The sequence below is a fragment of the Notothenia rossii genome (genome assembly GCF_949606895.1).
Source record: "Notothenia rossii genome assembly, contig: scaffold_253, whole genome shotgun sequence".
In the NCBI taxonomy this organism is placed as follows: domain Eukaryota; kingdom Metazoa; phylum Chordata; class Actinopteri; order Perciformes; family Nototheniidae; genus Notothenia; species Notothenia rossii.
The window spans coordinates 38,693-63,629 of record NW_027639870.1 but is presented as its reverse complement, the minus strand read 5'-3'; the positions used below and the strand labels follow the sequence as shown (position 1 = coordinate 63,629).

The following is a 24,937-nucleotide window of genomic DNA, read 5'->3' as shown; positions in this document are numbered from 1 at the left end:
TATCGATATATAGATATATATTTATATATATTTTATATATTGATATTTTATTTTTTATATATTTATATATATATTTATAGATTTCGATATCGGCGATAAAACGCCATCCTGTTTAAACCACGTCAAGGATTATTTCTGAAACAGTATGGAGCTCAAATGCTTTTTCTCTAGCGGGTTTATCACAAGGTGAGTTCCTTTTTTAAATTCCTGCTTTTTAAACACATGTGCTGTTCAGTACAGGTTAACTCTGAGTGTTAGCGAGGCTTGCTAATGTAAACAAAGACGTCCAAAACACGTCAGGCATTGTTTCTGATAGCAACTTTCTGTGGGTCCGCTGCCGATTTGACATCAGTTCGGATGGAATCTGTATCCACTTGTTGTACACCCGTTTTAAAAAGACACATATTTATTTATAAAAGACATCAAAAAGTGCATTTTGCATGATAGGTCCCCTTTAAGTATAAGTACAAATACAAAAAACAATACAAATAGGTTACTCAGTGAGTTAGGAGACAGAAGCAGACTGTTTCCACATGGTCTACGATGTACTCAGTATGTATCACATACTGTATACGTATAACTTATAGGTATAAAATAAAATATTATTTTTCAAATATAACATGATAGGTCCATTTTAAGAAAATAATTGTATTACTTGTTCCACCACTGTTAGCACCAGTGCTCCATGATGACAGGATCATCTCTGAGTCTATAGAGTTGATATGAGTTTATATACAATTCTTGGTCTGAGTGTGATCCTCTCTGCAGGTTCCCTCTCTTCACAGCATCTAACAGATTTGTTTTGTGGGGCGACCCGTTCAACAGATGATTTCCTGCCTGCAGAGCCACCCATATGGGCTCAGAACAGTCTCATAATACACACATGCACACAGAAGGATTCACACTTGTATTTCATGATCCGCAAAAAGATTCACACTTGTATTTCCGGATCCACACTGTTTTTCAATGCACACACAAATGTGTTCCATTTCATATACATGTAAATAAAATCCAAATACAGAAAAACATTTTAAATGTGTATTTTTGATCCACACATATTTGTTTTCCGTTTAAATCCCCTGAACCTGCAAACACAAACCGCTTTCTGTGCATGGATCGCTGTGCATTCGTGTGTGGGTTTTTTGAGACTCCCCTGACGGTCAGCCGATTCGTACTTATAATTGTTTCTATCTATAGCCAATCAGATGTCTCCTAAATTCTAAGCCAATCACATGAGCGCGCCCCCACGAGGGTAGATTTCTTGCGTTCATGACGTAGCGCTTCATGTACGAATTGTGCGCAGTCCGGAGCTGACAGGTCCATGGAGCCTGCCTGCAGGCGCTAATCTCAGGACACCTCCACTCTCAGTACACTGCCACTTTCCGAACAGGAAATGCACGCAAATACAAGCCTTTATATTATTAAGGTACAGCGCCACTTTCCGAACCGTTAATGAATGCTTGTGTACACAAAAACGGCAGGCAAAACCGTTTTAAATGTGTGTTTCGTGTATGGCGAATACAGCTGCTTTATTTATGTCTGTATGAAGTTGTTGTGAGTGTGGAGGGAGCAGCTACAGGTTAGCTTAGCCTAATCGATCAGTGCACTACGAAGCCATTGCTAGACAGTGAACTGTCAACGGGGGGGAGCCCTCGCTGGTCATTATCGGCCAATATTCACTCTAAATAGTTTGATCGGTGCTCTCTATAAAGGCTGATCAGGAGAGCTGGATCTGATCGATATGGACATAAACGCGAGTGAAGTATAACCGGACCGGACGCGAGAGAGATCAGATCAGCTGCTGAGTCTGACGGAGACACGCAGCTCTGCATGATCACCTGAAGCTCCGCCCTCTGTTTAGCCAGTTTACCGGACTGCGCAAAATGCGTATATGAAGTAAAGCTTAGGCTCACATGTGAGCCTAGAAGCTTTACCTTTGGAGTGTGTTGTTATGTGTTTCTATAGCTCATGTGGGTTCTGTTTTCCCCTGGTTTTTGGTTTCCACCCCACAGTCCTCCTCCTTTCTACAAAAAGCAACAGGCTCCATCTTTTGCTAAATGATCATTACAAATGATCATGTCATTGGCTTATTCATACAACTGCGTTATATTGCAACTTTGCTGTTATTATTTTTGCTGTTTATAATGATATTATAAACAAGTTTGTATTCACTTCAGGTGTTTTCAACCTAGACCTATTTGTATGTAGGCTATTATATATTTATATAAGTTTGACTCACTCTGCTGTTCAGCTTTTAGAAACACTATGTTTTGCCCAAGACCATAATAAAGTATTCCAGGTGTATGACCAAATGCTAGAAGTGAACCTGTGTTCACTTAAAGGGACAGTTTGGGAAATGCTGAAACAACTCAAAACAGCAGCCATTACAACGTGGGACTGCATCTGTGTCATCTGATGCCCTTTAGTTAAGTCCTGCACAAGCACCAAAGCACCAGACTATGCATTTTGACTTAGGACGAGATACGAATATTTACTCTGTGTTTCAGTATTGTGTAACTTCAAAGGATTTGTGTTCATGCGTTTTCTTTTCCTTTCAGGTAAATATGCAGTAGTTGCGAAAATACTCCAAAGGATTTTTTTTTTTTTAAACTCCCACATCTGGCACAGAAAATTGATTAATTGTGTACCAGCAGACAGGAGTTTCAATCCAGTAAATCAGTAACGCATGTGGATACCCATCATTAGCTCAGTATCAAAAACATTGAGGTTCTTCCTTTCAACTGTTGCTAAATAGCAATATCGTAACATGAAATATTGAAGATTGTATAGGGCTCTTTTCTAGTCTGAGTGTCCTCACAGTCCCAATAGCGCATAGGACCCGCTGTGTGCTGGACAGTCCCAACAGTTCCCTTTGAAAAGTGCTATGCTCCGCTTTTTATCTGAGGGGGCGAGCCATCTGCCTTTTATCCTGTAAGAGTGAAGCATTGTGCAAACATGTCCATTAAAGCTAAACTCTCACCTTTTTGTCACTTTTGTTTCTGTGCTCAGCATTAGCTGCATTAATGGATTATGAAAACTGGTAACTGTTCCACCTCATTCCAATGGTAATATTTTTCATCCGGCACATGACCCCAAAACGTTTTCTCTTCCTGATCTGTCTCTGTGCTGTGAGTCCACTGCCAATGATCACAAGTGAGCCTGCAGACCTGTAGTTTAAATCCATCCATCTGAATCAAAGCATGAAAGCCTGGGACAAATGAGGACTTAATCCACTCTCCCCGGAGAACAATGAGCCTGTTCTGACTGGTGCATCAGAGAATTTCTTGTTCTTAGAACAACTGAAACTCACTGTGTAATGCGGGTCTAATGTAAGAGCTGAATACACAGCCATCATACCATCAGCTGACCAGGTACTGATACGCACACACACACACACACACACACACACACACACACACACACACACACACACACACACACACACACACACACGCACGCACGCACACACACACACACACACACACACACACACACACACACACACAAACACACACACACACACACACACACACACACACACACACACACACACACACACACACACGCAACTTTAAAGGTCCCATGTCATGGCCAATTCTACTGATCATAATTCCATTGTTGAGGTATACTAGAATAGATGTATATTGTTCAATGTTCCAAAATCACATTGGTTTCTCATACAGCATCTCTGTATAGTAGGCTATGTGTATTCACTCTGTCCTACACGGCTTGTTGGAGCTCCTGCCTCCCCCCGGCCCCCCTCCCTGTGAGCCCACTGTGCTCTGATTGGTCAGCTCGCCCACTATGTTCTGATGAGTCAACCACCGTTACAGCGGAACATCAGTGATTATGTGTTACAATTGTTTGCAACCAGAAAATGACACCAGTAATGACAAACAGATGAGAATGCAGCGTGGGGTCTGGGTGCCGTGATGGCGGGACGTTGTGCGGCTCGCTGCTGCGAGGAGTGGACAGTGTGAGCTGGGTTCATTTCCTGCTTGCTGCGTGGGGTCTGCGAGACAGTGAGGCATCACGAATGGACGCGGGAAGGGGGGGATGCTGAGGGGGCTGCAGCATCCCCATCTGCGAGGGTCCACTAGCAACCAGCCGCAACCCCCCGCACCCCCAAACGCGGTGCACCTACAGTGTAAGCGCGCCACAGTTTTGCCGCTGAGAGAGTGTGTGGTATGGGCACGTCACTGTACCCAGGAAGAAAACAATGGAAAAAGATAAATCTCCAACGAGGCGTTCTGGTCCAGACAGGTCTTTTCTGTTAGAGTTTTACTCGCTACAGGGTGTACTTTATGACTTTGCAGACCGTTTATATGCATAAAAACCTTCATAACACACAAGGGGACGGGTAATAACCTATGATAATAACCGGAAAAGCATGACACTGGACCTTTAAGAGAACAATATTTACATAAGAGGCCAAAGCCCTTTGTTGTAACTACTTTAATTACATTTTTACATTTCAATATATTTGCTATATGTTGTATTTATGATATAATTGATGATTTAAATATCCAAGCCATGTTGTTTTGTCAAATCCTTCAAATAAAAAAAAATGTTATTAAAAAAAACGAAGAACAAGCTGACGGAAGTGGCGTAATGTTGTTGACGCGAGGTGTATGCTGGGAAAGTTTTTGATCGTTCGCCATTTTCCTGTTAGAAAGAGAGAGGGAGAGCCTGAAAGGTTGTAGCCTCGTAGCTACCAACATTACCAGGTACATTAACGTTAGCTCTTCACTGGGTAAGAAACAGTATTATGGGATTCTCTTTTAGAAACTGATGTTTTTGGCGCCCCAACCCTCAGTTGCGTTTACTGACCCAAATGGCCTAAATACTGTTTTGTTGCACGGAGAGATGTTTCTATAACTCAGTGAAGCAAAGTGCGACGGGATGGATGCTCTGCACCTGGTTCATCCACAGCTTCATCCAGGCATTTAAATACCCTTCATAGTGATAGTGAGCCTTTAATGTCAGCCGTGTAGCATTAGCTCGGACAGCTAACATTAGCTAGTTTCTCCACTGTGCGTTTTTGGCATCCAGCTGCGAAGACAGCTGTCAAATAGGTTAGCGTTAAGACCAGATATGTCACTGTCTGTCAATCTGCACAATATATCGTCAAGTCATAAGAGAGGCGATAACAGCGACTTTAACATGCATATTTTACAATTTCCGAGTTGTGCTGCTGGTGAAATGTAGTTGCTCGTTTAATTTAATAACGAGGAAGTGAGGTGCACATTTTCTGGTTGTTGAACCAACAATGCTACCATTTCAGCTCCAAACGTTGCTTCAAATGGCATAGCTGCTTCTTTATAATATATTGCTTATCCACATTTCGAGATTTCTTAAATGCCAGTTCATCTTTTTGTTGTTTCCCTCTATAAGCTGTGACTCTTGGTGTGACACCTGCCTGTGACTGACCGAGTGTGTCAGGGTCCTGTTGACCAGAAGTATTATCTTTGTCTTGTCATTCAGTTAGCATTACATTAACATTAGGTTGCTGTGGTTCATTTGCACAATATGCCTTGTAAATGAAAAACATTGACAATATCACACTGTCAGGAGATGTATTTATCTTCCCTGCCATACAGACATGTTTATCTGTAGGCTGTGTTTAGCAAAGTGACACATTTGCTACTGAATGGTTTTCTTCTGGACTTGTGATCGGCCCTATGTCAGACTTAATGAGGAAGGACAACTTCTATTCATCTCATTTAATTTGTATTTTAATAGTGTGTATGCTTATCCACCTGCAGATGTATCGTACCTAGTTGATGCATCCATTATAAAGTGCCTATAAGATGAATGTTTAAATAAATGTTATAATTGAATAACAACAAACTAAGTATCTGCAAGGCCCCTACACTGTTTCTCTGTTAAGACCATTTCTATGATAGCCTCAGCTGTGCAGGGGTGCTGTTTGTGGTTCTTAACATCATTTGCTGTAGCAGGTCTCCTTGATATTTACTGCCGGTTTTATTTTCTCTTCAGACAAGATGGCGAGTCCGGGGAAAGACACGTTCAGGATGAAGAGCTATAAGAACAAGGCCTTGATTCCTCAGGAGATGCGTCGAAGGAGAGAGGAGGAAGGAATACAGCTACGCAAGCAGAAAAGAGAGGAGCAGGTAAACACACTTCTTAAACCTCCTGATCACTAAACCTGTTCCTGGCACATTATCCCCAGCACAGTCGTCGCAACAACAACAACAACAACACTTCACATCAAATCAGCATCAAGGTCGAGGGTCTGTATGTATGATGGTATTGTGGGGGTTTCTAAATGACCTAAGTAATACCCTCAGGTTCCTCTCAGCTGTTGCTTTATGGTGTTTGAAACACGTTGGACCGCAGTTTAACAGATTCAAATGCTTATTGTTGTTATTTATAGTAAACCTCTTTGATTTAAGTCTTCTGCCAAAAGTTTAAATACAATTGTCAATAGAAAACATTACAAAAAAAACTGCACAATAACAAAACAATCATAAAATAAAAAACATAATAAAAGTGGCAACAATACATACAGTATTACAGAGACAACTATCCTTTGTTGTTTGTGCTTCTTTACACTACCAGAACAACAACCCCTGTGTTCCATTCCGTTTTCTTCTCACTCTCTATTTTCTCTTTTCTGATTATTATTATTTATGTATTTACGCTATTTTAGCGTCATTTCAATAGATTATCTGTCAACCAAACTCTACTATCAATACTTTGTGTCTTCAAATAATGAATGATAATAATACAAAAAAGAGCAATAAGATAAACAAGTGAAACTATTAAAAAGGCTAATGTGTTGTGGTGAAAAGTATTTTCAAATGTGTCTTAAAGAGGAGATAACAGCAGAAACAAAAGGTTCTAAAAAGGGTCTACTGTGATAAATCTCCTGTGCACCTTTCTTTTGTGCGTGGGCGTTGGATCGTTCATAAAGCCAGCATGCGATACATATGAGGTGCTGGTTAACCATGTGACGGTGACTGTGTGCCCACAGCTGTACAAGAGGAGGAATGTGTGTGTTCCTTCAAGTGATGAATCCATGCTGGAGTGTCCGATCCAGGATCCAGACGTCAGCTCCACAGTGCCTGCTGCCGGGGCAAGTGCTGCTTCTCTCTTCAGTTTCCACCTTCTATTAAAAGCTACAGCTATCTGAGCATGATCATCATTTTGAATATCCCTCTAATGTGAACAGGAGGGGGTCATCACTCCAGATATGATTCAAATGATCTTCTCTGAGGACCCAGACCAGCAGCTCATTGCTACACAGAAATTTAGGAAATTACTCTCCAAAGGTTGGTGTTGCATCTCAGAATGACTTTATTCCTATCATTCATGGATTTCATCTGCCACCGCTTCATATAGTATCTGTTGTAGCACACTGTAAATCCTTCATATAATACATGAAGGGTCTCTCCAAAATACCACCTCAATGTCCACTATATTTCAAACTGTAGTTAGTAATGAAAAATGGATGTAAGGCAAGCACTCTTGATATTTTGGAGGATCAACATAAAATGGAAGATTTACCAAAACCCATAAGGCCAATTTGATCACTGTCCGATAATAAAAGAATGATGACTGTACACAGTTTTCCTTGCATAGGGTTCAATCACTTTGCTGTTATACATAATCGTTTGTGCTAATATGTGACCTGCTCTATCGAAATCAGTTGCATTGACCCGAAGACACATTTTGAGTTGTATACACTGCTGGAAAGAGGAGATTCCTAGCTTTCTAATGATATCAGGATTGTTTTTGTACTCCAAATATTAAGCGAAATATGTCACATTATATAATGATTGTCACCGAGTCATCATTTTGAGAAAAAAGCCTTCAAAGTTTCCTCTTCTCTGGAATCCATCGATCTGATTGATTATTAGCGGAGCAAATGATAAAAATACTACGGAGGGAAGATATTTTCGTTTGGATTACTGATCTGGGGGAAGCTCGCGAGTGTGTGTGTGTGTAATTTTGCGTTTGTTTCCCGGGGAAAACCCTCACGACAAACACCGGCTGTTGTTATGCCTGCTGTGACGTTACATTACTCCGTTCTCCGCTTGTAATTATGCCGTTACAGGCTTCAAAGTTGTATTTATCATCTGAATTTGCCGAAACAAGTTTAATATTCTGAAAGCCAAGACTTTGTTTAATTGAAATCAGATGAAAACAAACTGTAACGGACCCTGCCGTGTTATCTATGATTATTCTACGCTTACATTCATAATTTCAGCCGGAGGGAGGGGGGGCGGCGCTGCGGAGGAGCAGATTGCCTGTCATCTTCCCTTTACAAGCTTAAAGAATGTATTTATCGTGTGAGTTTTGAATTAAAAGTTTCATATTCTGAAAGCTTAGACTTTGTTTGTTTAAAATCAAACAAAACACCCGAAAAAATAGTTTTTTACGCAAATCCACGTTTATTTTGAAATGAGCCGTTGCGACTTCCGACTAATTTCGATAGAGCGGGTCACATACAGTGGGGCAAAAAAGTATTTAGTCAGCCACCAATTGTGCAAGTTCTCCCACTTAAAAAGATGAGAGGCCTGTAATTTTCATCCTAGTTATACCTCAACTATGAGAGACAGAATGAGAAGAAAAAAAAAAATCCAGAAAATCACATTGTCTGATTTTTAAAGAATATATTTGCAAATTATGGAAAAAATAAGTATTTGGTCACCAACAAACAAACAAACAAGATTTCTGGCTCTCACAGACCTGTAATTTCTTCTTTAAGAGCCTCCTCTGTCCTCCACTTGTTAACTGTATTAATGGCACCTGTTTGAACTCGTTATCAGTATAAAAGACACATGTCCACAACCTCAAACAGTCACACTCCAAACTCCACTATGGCCAAGACCAAAGAGCTGTCAAAGGACACCAGAAACAAAATTGTAGACCTGCACCAGGCTGGGAAGACTGAATCTGCAATAGGTAAGCAGCTTGGTTTGAAGAAATCAACTGTGGGAGCAATTATTAGAAAATGGAAGACATACAAGACCACTGATAATCTCCCTCGATCTGGGGCTCCACGCAAGATCTCACCCCGTGGGGTCAAAATGATCACAAGAACGGTGAGCAAAAATCCCAGAACCACACGGGGGGACCTAGTCAATGACCTGCAGAGAGCTGGGACCAAAGTAACAAAGGCTACCATCAGTAACACACTACGCCGCCAGGGACTCAAATCCTGCAGTGCCAGGCGTGTCCCCCTGCTTAAGCCAGTACATGTCCAGGCCCGTCTGAAGTTTGCTAGAGAGCATTTAGATGATCCAGAAGAGGATTGGGAGAATGTCATATGGTCAGATGAAACCAAAATAGAACTTTTTGGTAAAAACTCAACTAGACGTGTTTGGAGGAGAAAGAATGCTGAGTTGCATCCAAAGAACACCATACCTACTGTGAAACATGGGGGTGGAAACATCATGCTTTGGGGCTGTTTTTCTGCAAAGGGACCAGGACGACTGATCCGTGTAAAGGAAAGAATGAATGGGGCCATGTATCGTGAGATTTTGAGTGACAACCTCCTTCCATCAGCAAAGGCATTGAGGATGAAGCGTGGCTGGGTCTTTCAGCATGAGAATGATCCCAAACACACCGCCCGGGCAACGAGGGAGTGGCTTCGTAAGAAGCTTTTCAAGGTCCTGGAGTGGCCTAGCCAGTCTCCAGATCTCAACCCCATAGAAAATCTTTGGAGGGAGTTGAAAGTCTGTGTTGCCCAGCGACAGCCCCAAAACATCACTGCTCTAGAGGAGATCTGCATGGAGGAATGGGCCAAAATACCAGCAACAGTGTGTGAAAACCTTGTGAAGACTTACAGAAAACGTTGGACCTCTGTCATTGCTAACAAAGGTTATATAACAAAGTATTGAGATGAACTTTTGTTATTGACCAAATACTTATTTTCCACCATAATTTGCAAATACATTCTTTAAAAAACAGACAATGTAATTTTCTGGATTTTTTTTTTCTCATTTTGTCTCTCATAGTTGAGGTATACCTAGGATGAAAATTACAGGACTCTCTCATCTTTTTAAGTGGGAGAACTTGCACAATTGGTGGCAGACTAAATACTTTTTTGCCCCACTGTATAACCTTAATATCCACCCCCATGAGCACGTATACAATAAGAGACTGTGTGTGTTCCTCCGTACAGAGCCCAACCCCCCCATAGATGAGGTCATTTCCACTGCAGGTGTTGTCAATCTTTTTGTGCAGTTCCTGAAGAGGAGTGAGAACTGCACTCTGCAGGTGAGAGCCACACAACACACCTGTAAATGAACGTCATGATTCTTCCTATTCCTCCCTAAATGTGTCCAGCCTGGTGTTTATGGGGGCACCATCTGTGTTTAGATATTTAGCTTGGCCATGTGACTAGCCACCGTGGAAGAGGTTTTTTTCAGTTACGAAGGATAACATCTGAATTCATTCATCACTTTGAAGGATAAGATCACTGACTGAAACACCTTGCTGTAACTTTGAAGTAGTCCTCTCTTCCTCCCTCCTCCCTTTGCCCATCAGTGGATCAGCTGCTGCAGGAGCAGAGCTTGATGTGGGATTTCAGCCCGTCGAATAATATTATTAAGGATCACTAAATGTAATCTAGCATCTTTTAACATCTGATCACTCTACTGGAAGAAAACGTCCCTAACTTCTAAACTTCTCTGATTTCGCGCTGCTCGTTCAGGGTCTAGAAGCTGAGTGCAAGCAGGTTCAGCCGCCAGAGCAAAATTACCATGGCAACAAGAAGTCGTGTGTCTGTGGCAAGCACACATCAAGTCGTGTATAGCAGGCTTCAGTGTTTCCCCTAGGATGGAGTCATAGCAGCGGTGCTAAGGCACGCGGGCCCAGCTAAATGTGAGCGCGGAGCACGTAGAACATTTTAGTGTGTGCGCGTGCGAAGTGCGCCAATATGTTTCTTTGGGTCTGCCAGCACAAGAACGGCTCAACACTCAGATGAAAGGGAGCTGTATACTTTTCAATAATCCAAACATCTTTAGAATACGATCACAACCAATAAAAAATCATTTAAACTTGTTCATTCTTATCTTATGTTACCTAGTTAGCATTCTTTCTTTTTATTTATGCATATTTTACTAATCACTCCCCTTTTAAACATTGGAATGATTTCTTACTTTATTTTTTATAACTATATTGAATAGTTAAAGCGTGCTCTCTCTCGCTCTCTGTCTCGCTCGCTCACAGAGGCTGTGTGACCACGGATTATTATTTTAATGTATTTTTTGTTGGTACCTGGCTGGGTAGTTCCACTAAAGTAGTCCAGCAGATGGTAGCAGCGGCGCAGAAACACTGGGCTTATAGCGGGCTCAAGAAGCTTTTTAAAGGTGTTTGGGGAATTTGGGCTCATTCAGAGTTAGTGTGAAGAAGGGCTGAATGACAGCATCTTTTTTTATTAAAATGATACATTTGTTTCCCTGTCACAAAAAAGGAAAAAGGAACAATTTAAGAAATAAACAGCAAATGGTATCCCTAACAAAAATAACTTATACCAGTAAAATGTATTCTGTGTAACGTCTCAGTGCCACTGACATACAATTTTGTATGACTAACATAGAATTTTCTCCTCTATTGTGTGTGTGTTTCACAGTTTGAGGCGGCCTGGGCACTGACCAACATCGCCTCGGGGACCTTCCTGCACACTAAGGTGGTGATTGAAACAGGAGCGGTCCCCATCTTCATCGAGCTGCTCAACTCTGAGTACGAGGATGTCCAGGAACAGGTGAGAGCCCCCAAGGCAGCAACAAACCCTGCCAGAGCCCCAAACCGTGTTCCTGTTAGGAGTTCTGAACTTGTTCCTTGATTGATCCAGCACATCCCACCTGGATAACTGAAGCATGGTTTGTGTTTCAGGCAGTGTGGGCCTTGGGGAACATAGCTGGAGATAACGCTGAGTGCAGAGACTACGTGCTGGACTGTGGCATCCTGCCATTTCTACAACAGTAAGTGTTCCTCCTCTGTCTGGATGTGTTGAAACATCACTTCATCGCAACTGAAAACTGTGTTGTTGCCTTCAGGTTACTCGCAAAGTCCAACCGTCTTACAACGACTCGCAACGCAGTGTGGGCTCTGTCCAACCTCTGCCGGGGGAAGAACCCACCACCCGATTTTGCCAAAGTGAGTCTATTTTATAACTTGCAACCAACATTCCTTATTTCTGCTTGCAGCATTAATCATTGAGTTGTACATCCACTGGTATTATCTGTCCTGACTCTGCTGTGGTGTCTCTCCGTGTGGAGGTATCTCCCTGTCTCAAGGTGCTGTCCCGGCTGCTATTCAGCAGTGATCCAGATGTTCTGGCTGATGCCTGCTGGGCTCTGTCCTACCTGTCTGACGGACCCAATGAAAAGATCCAGACGGTCATCGACTCAGGGGTGTGCCGCAGATTGGTGGAGCTGCTCATGTAAGCAGGGTTGGGAGGGTTGCTTTAGAAATGTATTCTGTTAAAATGACTAGTTACCTGTAAATGTAACCAGTAACCTAATCTGAGTATCAGGTTTTTAATAGAGTGCATATGTAAGACAGCAGAACAATGTGACCTTAGAAAATGAGAAACCAAGATATTTAGTTAAAAATGTTTCCTCTGCTCAGAGATTTCTTTGATAGGAAAATCCCTATTGTAAGTCATTTAAAAGTAATCTGCTTTTTGTATGTAACTGTAAGGGAATACAGTTACCAGATTTTAAAATTCTGATAACGTATTCCTGTTACATGTAATCCATCACTCCTGAAGCCTGCATGTAATATACATATGGATGTAATAAAGTACATAGAGCTCCACCTAGTGGCCAAAATGAGTAGTTATGCCAATGTCCATGTGGCTGTACGACAGGAGTGCCCACACTTTTTCGGCTTGTGAGCTACACTTAAAATGACCAGGTCAAAATGATATACCTGTATTAAAACATGCCAAATATATTTATTAATATATTGACTGAATATACTTTATATATACAATATATGTTGGTGTACCACCTTGCATCACTGCATGAACCCTTATGTCACAACATATGATAGTATGATATACAAGAGGGCTTGCTATAACAACACTAAAGTGCTTAAATGTTCTTTGTGTTTTGTACAGGCACAGTGACTATAAGGTGGTTTCTCCTGCTCTGCGTGCAGTCGGCAACATTGTAACAGGAGATGACATCCAGACTCAGGTAGAGGCTCAATTACTACAGTCATTTATATGTAAGTGATACATGTAGCCCTCACAGTTCTGTATCTCTGTTTGGAACCCCAGGTTATCTTGAACTGCTCAGCTCTGCCGTGTCTCCTCCACCTACTCAGCAGTCCCAAGGAGTCAATCAAGAAGGAGGCGTGCTGGACCGTGTCCAACATCACTGCAGGGAACCGGGCTCAGATCCAGGTAGAGCTGCTCCACCTGCCTGTCCTCTGAAGCAGGGCTGTTGTTCTGTGTCGCTGACAACTTTCCTTCTCTCTGTCAGAATGTGATTGATGCCAACATCTTCCCAGTGCTGATCGAGATCCTCCAGAAGGCCGAGTTCCGCACAAGGAAGGAGGCTGCGTGGGCCGTCACTAACGCCACCTCCGGGGGCACACCGGCACAGATAACGTCCGTGTAGCACCATTTCTCTTCCAACTGCCACATATTCATTGCAATATAAAGCTTTTGACCTTACCAAAAGCAAACCCTGCCAGTTGAATTTCGATAATTTAAATACTTACTTTAATGAAAATGTCTCATTGTGTGAATAGGTACCTGGTGTCCTTGAACACCATCAAACCCATGTGTGACCTGCTCACTGTGATGGACTCGAAGATCGTGCAGGTGTCTCTGAACGGTCTGGAGAACATCCTGCGGCTGGGGGAGCAGGAGGCCAAGCAGAGCGGCAGCGGTATCAACCCGTACTGCGCTCTCATCGAGGAGGCTTACGGTACAGCGCTGCAACACACACAATACATCTCTCACACACACACCTCCATTCACTTCTCTGATTTGACAGGAAGTTAGTTAGTTTTTCACTGGTTCCGTAACCACAAATACATTTGTGAGCCATCCATTCTCCACACGTTACATGCACTGCTATATTTAGGTTTATTATCTGAATATCCTTAATGAATTGGTGTGTTGACAGATTAACAGACAGCTGGTCGGGTCTCTATGTTGCATGCTTCGCTAGCAGCCTTCTGATACTGCTTTTATTGAGTGGTTTTCTCCAACAACCCATGGGCGAACTTTCCTCAAACACAAAAATGTTTTCTTTTGTGATCAAATTTTTTAAATGTATTAAACAAATGGTACAATCAATAACATAAAATGCAATACAGTTCAAAACAGCACAAAAAAACTAAACAAAGAAACAAAACACAGTTGTTTGGAAACAAGGCCACTTGTACCCAGGGCTCGAGCTTAAGGACGTCCCGTCGTCCCGGGGCCGAAAAAAATAGTGTCGGGGAGGATAAAAAATAATTTTGGGACGAGAGTTAAAATAAAAATACCCCGCCACACACACACACACACACACACACACACACACACACACACACACACACACACACACACACACACACACACACACACACACACACACACACCTTAAAGTGTGTTATGTAGCACCCTCTGTTGTTGTTACCTATTTCCGCCAGCGGGTCATATTGACCCCACCCCTTTTCACATAAACATGACGTGTTGCTATAGCAACGCCTTTTGTCTACTGCGGTTCCCACTACTGACTGTAGTGAATGAGTGCGCTCCCGCTCACCGGAGACTGCTCGCGCTGTGGGGCGATTTGAAAGTACGTTATGCTGGCCGGGGTGTCTAAATAATGCTTCCGGGCCAGCGGGCCATTTATAATGTCGAGCCCTGTTCATATGAACAGCTGAGACTCCACAGATCAGGTCAGAGGGCCTGGCGATCCACTAGCAAAACAAACATCCAGTAGGCTATTAACCTTACTGTTTTTACTAACAGTAACCAACTAATAATTTTCATAAAGTGCATATTTATTCCAAACTCACAATATATATATCCTTCCAGTAATAAAACGTAATGCACAATGCAATGGTACACAGTATCCAAAGTCTTTAGGCACTGGTCAGAGGCTTTCATGTAAAGCAGATCGCCAGAATCCAATACTGGTAAAAACGTTACAGAGATCAAATGTTTCCTTGTCTGAAAGGAGAAACCTAATTTTAAAACAAAATTTTCAGTGTGTGACTTGAAAGATAAGTTCTGATCAATAATAAAACCTAGATATTTGTATGTAGTGACCCTTTCAATGTCAATGTCAGTCCCTTGAACAGTACAAATGTTGGGGAGAAAATAAGTTAACTTTTTGCCATTTGAAAATATAATGAGTTTGGATTTGTCTGCATTTAATACTAACTTGAGTTGAGATAAATTAGATGGAATAACATCAAAGGCAGACTGGAGGAAATCAAGACTTTGCTCTATAGAAGAGGATGAACAATAAATAACAGTATCATCTGCATAAAAATGGAAAGCAGCCTTTGATAAATTATTACAGAGATTATTTACATATATGGTGAAATTATTGGTCGGGTTCCATCTACTTTCAGTGTGTAAAAGGAGTCTCCTATTTCCTCCACGATAGCCTCAGTCACCACATTGCTGAGTGTACTTATGAATTCATTTTGCATTTCGTGACAAGTGTAAGTGGTGTTTCGAGGGATTGATTTCACTACATCAGCCAATTTGGGGTCTTCTTTTATCGTATAGTCCAGCAGGGAGAGGAAAAGGCCACTGCCCCCCCTCTGACATGTTATCAAAAGCCTCTATCTTCCCTCGTAAAGGCAGCTGGTTTTCCACCAGAAATCCAACCACATCAATAAGAGAGGAGATATAATACCTTTTTTTTCGTCGTTGGTCTGCGTTAACAAGTGTAAAAATCTCCTTTCCAGTGCTGGCACGCCTCTCCCGCTCCTTCCACATTCCATAGCAAGAGAGATGCTCCTTTGAATTTGCATGTTTCTGAAATCCCTTGTCTCTCTCCACCGCATTTTTCCAGTTACGGAAGCCAACAGACATAAATGCATCCATTCTCCGGGTTTTGCTAGACTGCCGACAGCAGAAACAAAATGCAGCATCGGCCTTGACACTGTATTCAAGCCAGTCTCGGTTGTGATACCAAGCAGAGACAAACGAACGCCTCCTGCCAGTGAGGATGCTGTAAGGGTACTGTTTTAAGAAGATTTGTTTGGGCTGATCAGTTCCAATATCATCTATGGGTTGTTGAATTCCAGCGCTAACGTTAGCTGCAGCAGGTGGATGGGCTTGGCTAGCAGGTTGGCTGGTCGAAGAGCACGGCTCCAGCTCTTCAGAGGTGGTGCCGCCGGCGATGCTGGAGATGGGTGCATTATTCCCTTCGTTTTCAGGAGGTGGAGGAGGTGGAGGAGTTGGAGGAGGCCGTGTAGCAGCTGCACCTTGCAGCCATTTACGTATATCTATTACTTTATTACTGTCCGACAGTCCGAGCATTAGCTTCGTCTCACTGACTTGCTAATTATGCGCGCATTTTTTGAATTAATAACAACAAATCAAAGGCCGGGGTCATTGGTCAAGAAACACACCAATCACCAGTGAGCACACCTCAGGTTGTGTTTTTTATTTATATTCTTTATTTCTGATTTATTTCACACAAAAAAGATTTAGTGGAAACGTTTTCACTTATAATATGATAAAAAAAAAAATTAAAACAGCAAAGTGGCAGGGCTTGCCTGGCCTGGCAGGGGGGGCACAGTGACTCATTTGGGGGGGCATGGCCCGCGAATGCCCACCCATAACGCCGACCCTGATTAAGACTACAACATGCGTCTATGATGTATTTTCGAGCTTTCCAATCCAGACGAGATCTCTCTCTCCCGTCTGTGTGCGAGGGGGCGGGGCAGTTTGTAAAGGTCTCCTGACTGTGTTACAGACTGTCCTCCTGGTTAGTGGTTACTCTGGGTTCTGTCTTCAGGACAGAGTGTTGGATTTTTGTGTTAATTGGATGGGACTTGATTTGATTCCATATTAGAGTAATTTTCTCGTTTGTGTGTTTGTTTAAATATATTTGGCCTTTGTTCATGTGATTGAGTGATTTACTCAAATAAAAGGTTGATGAATTATCATCTAATGATTTGTATGATGTTTTATTTATGTTAAAGGTCACTTTGAATGATTTTAACTCATGATAATGTAGAAAAACTGATATTTTAAATTCGGGACGGTCCACATTAATTTCGGGATGGCTTAGATTGTATTTCGGGACGGTTCCGGGAGGATGGTGAAAAAAGTTAGTCGAGAGCCCTGCTTGTACCTCTAGTGGAGTGTAGAATTGTATGCAGCGGGTGTGGTGATAAGAGGACTTTGCAATGGAACACCGCTAGCCCTTAAAGCCGACCTCAACTGTAGAAACACAAAAATGTTAACAAGTATTTTAACGTTTTAGCTTTTGAAACTTTGTTAATGACAAAGTTGTGGCATTTCCTAATCTGCAGTTAAGTCAATCCTTGTTTTTATGCCACATACATGTGTGTAACATAATGTATGTGTACCCCTGCAGGCCTGGACAAAATCGAGTTCCTGCAGAGCCACGAGAACCAGGAGATCTACCAGAAGGCCTTCGACCTAATCGAACACTACTTTGGAGTGGAGGAGGAGGACGCCAGCCTGGCCCCCCAGGTGGACCACACCCAGGGCCAGTTCCTGTTCCAGCAGCAGGAGGGACCCATGGAGGGGTTCCAGCTCTAACCTCTCCTCCACTCTACACCCCCCCTCTGATCCTGGGCTTTATACCTCGGAGACAGCAGCCTGATGGCCTCCAGACTCTCAACAGGTCGACTAGCTGCCCCAGACCTTCCCTCTGGCTATGAGTACAACAACTATGGAGGGGGATCTGTGAATATGGAGATCAAAAACCACAGCGTGTGCGAAAAACAACTCTTTTTTTTCCCTTAAGGCTACAGACTTTCCTTTGACTTCCTGGGATATTATTTCACATCATCCTCAATGATGTTCAGCATCCATATGTCATTTTAAATGACAAACTACCTCTTCAGAAATAAAGCAAGAAAGCAAGTCTTACTCAATGAACTTAAATGAAAGGAAATCACAGGCAGGGCTGAAGACTAGTAGATGTACGTCTGCTGAACGTCCTCTGAACATTTTCTCCTCTCCTTTCCACTTAAAAAGCACTTCAAGAGCGCAGAGAGACTTGTATTTATGTGTCTCGTGACACTGACAGCAGTGGAGGTCCTCCTTCCCGTCAGCTCAACTCTTAAGGCTACAGCTTCCTGGGTCATGTAGCCAAGTGGACCAAGTGAAATTAGTACAGTGTGTAGTCTTCACTCCTGTTTTCTTCGTCTATTTGAAATGTTCCTTAGTGCAGAAAGCAGTGTCCTGACCATACAGGGGCTGTCTGTTACATGATGCAGTGTGTGATAGTTAAAGACTCCACACATCTGTTCCGCTTTCTAGTTACTCTGAACTAGCAACTAAATATAACTTAAAATATTGTTCTGCCATCAATCAGATTCTTGACTTGATGGTGATAGTGGACTGACTTGGAGGGTTTGTATATTATATATACTGTGAGAAAATAAGTATTTAGGTGGCTATAAGAGGGTGGGATATGCATTTAAGTTGTCTGCCTAAAAATGTATTTGTGATATTTTCAGTCCAACTTTACGGTGGCCGACACGTTACAACGGACCGTAACACTTCCATTAAAAAAACGCGCTGCAGTTTCAAAACGATGCAAATGGAGAAACATTTGACAACACATGCACAGCATTAAGAAAACAATCACAAACTAGACAAAACTTGTGCAGCGTTGACTAAAAGTGCTGCATAAACGACTAAAAACAGCTTCTCCAACATTTAGAAAACATTCACCAATTTGATGACACAAGCGCTGCATCAATAATTGTCACACATAACTGTCACTGTCTCTAAAAACGTACTTCAAATCTACGTTTTATTGGCTTATTTTAACATTATGGTCACATAATTCCTTCAGATATTAGCCTATTCCTTTCAAATATACTGACCAACCATACTTGCCAACCCTCCCGATTTTCGCGGGAGACTCCCGATTTCATTGCCCTCTCCCGGTTTCCTCCCGGGGTCATATTTCTCCCGCATTTCTCCCAATTTCTGACAAAATCAGATTTTCTCACGACTGTTTCCACTCGGACTTCAATAAAACTACACCATTGTTTTGTTTCCATGGTAGCGCGTCTCTAGCAGCGCGCGCAACTGAAAGTCTAAGAGGGTGAGGAAGATAGTCACCCTCTCTAAGAGGGTGAGGAAGATAGTCACCCTCTGCTCACTCCTTTCCTGTAAAATACAGGTCCAGCCCACACTATACTCCATCAAGGATGGTGCTACAGGCCACAAGGCATTGCACTTAGAACTACAATAAGCATGTGACCTCACCGCGGTGGTGAGGTCTCAAGGTTGGCAAGTATGTGACCAACACTTACTATGATGAAAGGCTAACTCCGCGATAGTTGACTTTACGAACTTTATAATCCCTGAACGTCAACAAGTGCTCCGGTCCCAGCTGTGTGCGTCACTTTTTAGGGTCCCCGTTTCCGTTGTGTTTTGAGCTTCTTGCAGCGCTTTGTATTGGCAGCGTTTTCGTCTACGCAGTGTGTTTGTGTTTATATTTGAATCGTTTCTGAAGCGCGTTTTCCTAATGGAAATGTTTTTGGCCGTTGAAGCTCGTTTGCACCTGTTGGTCACCATACAAGTATCTTCTCCGTTATGTGCCCTTTTCAGGATTCACCCTTTACAGTTTATTTTAATTTCAGGAGGGTCGTTTCCTCTTAATCCTGAGGCTTTGTTTTTTTAATTTTCATGTAATTGATTTTTTGGTTTCGACTTATACAGTGTTTCCATCTGTAGACTCAGTGATTTGAGCGTTGGATATGAGCACACTGGCCGCACTCATCAGTGGATAACATTAAATGACTTAACTGTGAAATGAAACGGAAAATATTTGTAATGCAGAAATGACATCAAGCATATTTAATCGTGTATAGTTTTCTAATAATTCCGATTTGTATGATTGTGTATATTTCTTTTGTAGTGTTTTTATTTTCTCCTGAAAGTGTGTGTCCTTGTACAGGAGATAAATACTATCTGCAGAACAGGCTGGGGTTTGAGACCTTGACAACACACAGACATCAGAGAAGTATTGTGGGGCCTCACAGCGCCTGTGTCGGCCAATCAGTGGCAGACAGATTACTGACTTTGGGTCGGGCCTGAACACAGCTGATCACAGGTCTGATCTCTTGCTCTTCTTTTGTGGATGCATACTTATATTGTAAAACAAGAATGATTAAATTATTCTATTGATAAAAACCTTGTATTTTTAAATGTATTATAAACTTAAAATTGCCTTTTTAGATTAGATTCAACTTTATTGTCATTGCACAGACAACCAAATGCATTTAGCATCTAACCAGTGCAAAACAAGTAGTAAAGTGCAGGGATCTGTGGTGGTCTCGCATAATATAACAGATATAAACAACGGAAGTATTTATACTATAAACACTACAAGGAGGTATAAACATAATACATAGCCGTATAGAAAGTGAATACACTATAGATCAGTTATAAATAAGACTATGATACAGAATACATATGAATTTCATTTTAACTAGTTAGCTGTAGTTTTGTTTTTACATTTCAATTAATTTAGCTGACGTTTTTCACCCAGAGTGCAATGATCCATAAAACCCCAGATATATGTGCTTCAAATAAGCCTAACCACTCTAAGTGCTGGTGCATTAGCTTCAAATGGGCTCATCTCTTTAAGTGCTATTTTTTGTGTTGAATTAAATGTCCAAGGTACCAGGTGGGTTTTTTAGTTGTAGGATGGGACAAGAGCCTGGACCTCTGGGTCCGTTCTGGATGTTCCTCCTCATGTTATTATAGTGTATCTACAGGAGTGGGTTGAAGCAGCGATGTTAGCAGTAACGGACAGCTGCTCGTCCAATGTCACACCCAGATTGATGCAGTCTGAGTAAGGGTGACAACACCTGGGTTTCAGACTGGGGAAAAGACAGAATCGGTTGTGTACATAATTTAGGTATCCTCAATCGAATACATTTCGTAAAAGCCTCCAAATAAAGCTTGGGTTTATTGGATTCAGCGTATATAAATTATGGTAAAGGTTTGGTTACCGACTTTAACCAATAAGCGTCTCTATCATTCAAGTTTTTTCTGAAATACCACCAAACTAAGAGGCTGGATTAGACAACCATGTAAACAACGCAACTATAAACAATTTTGTTGAATATGACTAATGTTAAAGCGTGACAGAGCATGGTGTTATAAGACGGGTAAACATCTACAGAGCCAGGGTTTCCTTTCTTTAGCTGGCTCGACAAAACCTGAAACCCTCTAGAGATAACGGATACCACAGCGGTTCTCAAGTGTCTCTGTTCAGCCAGGCTTCCACCCTCAGGCTCTGATGAGACAAGGGGGAAGTTTGGTGTGTCATTTTACTCATTTAATGCTAAAAAGGGAACGATCGCTGCCACCTACCCACTTATAAGAATATGAAAAATATTATGACACAAGGCAACTTGTAGCTGCAAATAAGAGAGAAATGCTGGATGAAGTGTACTAATCATGCACATATTTAAGAATTGCATCTAGGTCAGTGTCCTCTAATGAAGGGGATGTAAAACATCACTTTAGTCTTAGAAACTGGAATGCCCATCTAAATGTATGATGCCCCCCCACCCCCCCTTCCTATGTTTTTATTTTGTGTTGAGTTCAGTGCTGGGGATTTCCAGTGTGGATGCAACTCGATGAATTATCATGAGACTGTTCAACCTGTCTAACCACAGTTATCTTCATCAACGATTCCATTGTTTGAAATAGTTGTGTAGTCGTGTATGAGGCACTTAAATAAATTATGATGTTTTGTCTCCATCAAAATGACATTTAAGGGCATGATCACCCTGTCATTGGTATTTTTTTCTGTTAATGAAATTAAAATGATTGTATTATTATTATTTCTTCTTGCTTTCGCTGAGAAAAAGATTGTCGGCTACCAGCGGCTGGAACTGCAGCAACGAAACCGCAACACTGATCAAGGTTTTCTGTGACTGTTCACATTTGACTTTTGACTAATTCTAAAAGTGACTGTGTGCGGGAATAGGCATTCCTCTTTTTCTTTGTTAAAGGTTTTGGTAGTTCTGTTGTTATCAGACTTTGTCTAAAAAAGAGTAGAGGAGGGAGTACTCCTCCTCCGAAACTCAAACTCAATTCTACATCTGATTCTAGGAAATTATATTATGTACTACTATGTGTTTTGCCATGTTTCATTACATGCCCATTAGAACAGTCAAAATGTCCCCTAGCTACAATACATAACAAACATTTGAGCCCTGCAATGTACAAGTTATTTAGTATTTTTGTCACTTAATGTGGGTTTTTTCTTCGCCCCAACTCAAATGTTATTACTCCCGCCCCTGCTTATACACATTGATGTAAACAAAGGAAGATGTGGGCACAACACTCACAGTGGATCATACTGCATCTTTCTTCTTTCCCTGCAACTGTACACCAGCCAGGGGCATGCTGGGTAGTGGAATAGCTTTTGATTAGCTTATCTTCTTGTGCTGCACTCACTTTGACCTTGGTGCCGTTCGCTTCACTAAATCCATTTCCTTTGCTTCCTTTTGACATCATGCTCCAGCAGTAATAGAGGAAAAAAAGACCTCACCATAACAACTGGCATTCATTAATGAGCACTTTTACTCTTCGTAATATTTGAATGTAAGAAACGGGTGAGAATTTCTTGATGACTGCATTTTTACCAAACTTTATAAAAAACTGCGGGTAAAAAAATGAGATGGCTTGAGTCTCAAAAATAAATTAAGTTCTTCTACTTAGAAAAGAATTGTGAAAAATGCTTGTTCTGAGAAAAATAGAAATATATATATATATATATATATATATGTATATGTATATATATGTATGTAAGGTTTTTCTGTTCACCTGTTTGGTTTACAGCCAGCCTCAGACTCAAAAGTCAGTGGCCAGAGATTTGTACTGAGTGTATTTTTGACCATGTGCTGTCCACAAACTTTCATCACAGCCATGTTTTTATATAAATACTTTATTTAAACAAATCACACAGATGCAAATAGAAAAGCTTGTAAACCCCTGCCATAAGCATTTAACATGTGCCGTACTGTTCTCATTGTTGAACTTATCCCTGAGCATCAGTGACAATAGATTACACAATTCTGGAATGTCAGCTCACTTATATCCCGTTACAGCGTAAGCCTCGGAGCAGGCTGAGGTTTACATTCCTCGAGTTTCTGTTGTGGTGTTTTTCAGTCATTGGAATCTGGTCTGGAGGGGGGGGGGGGCTTTTTGGTGGAACAAGTTCAGACCCTGTGTCATTTCAGATCTCCAGTTCCCACAAGACTGCTGTCCTTCCCTCATTCACACATCCACTAAAAGAGCAAGGATATTCACCCACTCAAACTGTAAGCAAAACTGGAATGTCCCCAGGTTATGATGGATTTGATGAAGAGGTGTGATGAGGTCTTTGGATTAGCTCTCCTGGGCACTGGACATGATGAGAGGAGGTGGATGGGGAGGAGGCAGGCGGCAGCATGAAAACCTGAAATCACAGTTGACTGCAGGAGAGAGGAGAAGGATTTTAAAGTTTGACTGCAGCACGGTGATTGGCTGCTGGAGATTGAGGTGAAATGTAATAGGTTAAAGAGAACGCCCGTGATGAGTTGATTATATGCAGCTGCGGAGTGAATTAATATATACCCAGTCTTCCTGAAAGAACTTGCGCTGAGCTTCATTACAATTATTTTATTTCTTAAAAGAATTATCTGATTGCTTCCACTGAAATGTTTTTTGTCAATTCCACTGTACCAACGGCTGGAACTGCAGCGACAGCAACGTACTTAAAATGATAGCAGCACTGATCGAGGTTTTCTGTGACTGTCAAAGTCTGCTCACATTTTAGGACCCACTTGATAATGTCTCTCTTCTTCTGCTGTTCCCTTTTAGTGTTTACTTCCTGTCTGTCTTCCTCTTCTGTTCCCTAGTGTTTACTTCCTGGCTGCTTCTCAATGTCAAGGAAGGATCCTTCCGAGCCACTATTTCAAGGATGCTACGTTATCGAATCCCGCTGAAGGACTGTTCCAATGTACAGGATCCTTGGAATTCTACCTAGGACTGAATCCTTCGTTGCAGAACATTTCAAGGCTGCTCATGTGTATCCTCGGTGGTCTTAAATGACCCACAATGCTTTGCGCACGGACCAATTTCCAAAATCTTTGGCTGAAAATGGCTGAATCCGTGCAGTACACATTTAAATGTAAGTATGTTCAGTGGCATAGTACATGACTTGTGTAGGGTGCATTCACACCTAATAGTCCACTTCTCTGGTGCGCACCAGACCACAGTTTGTTACATTGTTTCATTTTTCAGAAGGTTCGGTTTGCATTCACAGTCACACCAAGCGGCAAACTCTGGGGCAGAGCCGGGAGGCCAATAAGGAAGTGCCACAAAAACTGCAGTGCATCTATTGGCCGTAAATAATTAAAATGAACCTTGTTTTGACTTTGCCTCTTTTGTTGATATTTGTGGTTTAAGCTACAATGTGCACCAATATGTGTAAAAAAGGTTTGCAGACATCAAGTATGATATATGAATAGACATGTTATTGTTGATTGGTGATGGTGGTTTTGTGTTCTCCACAAATCTAACAATGAATATTAAAAAAGTATTCCACAGGTTTTCTGATGGACGAAAACAAATGTTTGTTGTCCACAGCTGATGTTAAATTGACCAGACTACTTTCTACGGAATGATACGACTGCACATACTGTAGTCCCTTGATCAGAGCGTCCTCCTTAGCAACGGTCTGCTATCCTTAGCAACGGTCTGCTAGCAAAAAATAGC

At 41.7% G+C, this 24,937-nt stretch overlaps 1 protein-coding gene across 3 annotated transcripts; it reads left to right on the top strand.

The window, feature by feature from the left end:
* Positions 1 to 4,613: 4,613 nt before the first annotated feature.
* Positions 4,614 to 19,272, top strand: kpna5 (karyopherin alpha 5 (importin alpha 6)). Of its 3 annotated transcripts, none has more exons than XM_079695542.1 (14): positions 4,614 to 4,727; positions 6,001 to 6,134; positions 6,998 to 7,099; positions 7,196 to 7,295; positions 10,154 to 10,248; positions 11,606 to 11,737; positions 11,869 to 11,957; positions 12,033 to 12,132; positions 12,255 to 12,418; positions 13,100 to 13,178; positions 13,262 to 13,387; positions 13,467 to 13,594; positions 13,738 to 13,916; positions 17,547 to 19,272. In XM_079695542.1, exons 2-14 carry the CDS (start codon positions 6,006 to 6,008, stop codon positions 17,732 to 17,734), a joined length of 1,611 nt encoding a protein of 536 aa, XP_079551668.1. In that variant the 5' UTR covers positions 4,614 to 4,727; positions 6,001 to 6,005; the 3' UTR covers positions 17,735 to 19,272. The 3 variants fall into 3 exon arrangements, with proteins under 3 accessions (XP_079551668.1, XP_079551670.1, XP_079551669.1); XM_079695543.1 differs by having other exon boundaries at positions 4,674 to 4,753; XM_079695544.1 differs by lacking the exons at positions 6,998 to 7,099; positions 7,196 to 7,295; positions 10,154 to 10,248.
* The last annotated feature ends 5,665 nt before the right edge of the window (positions 19,273 to 24,937 follow it).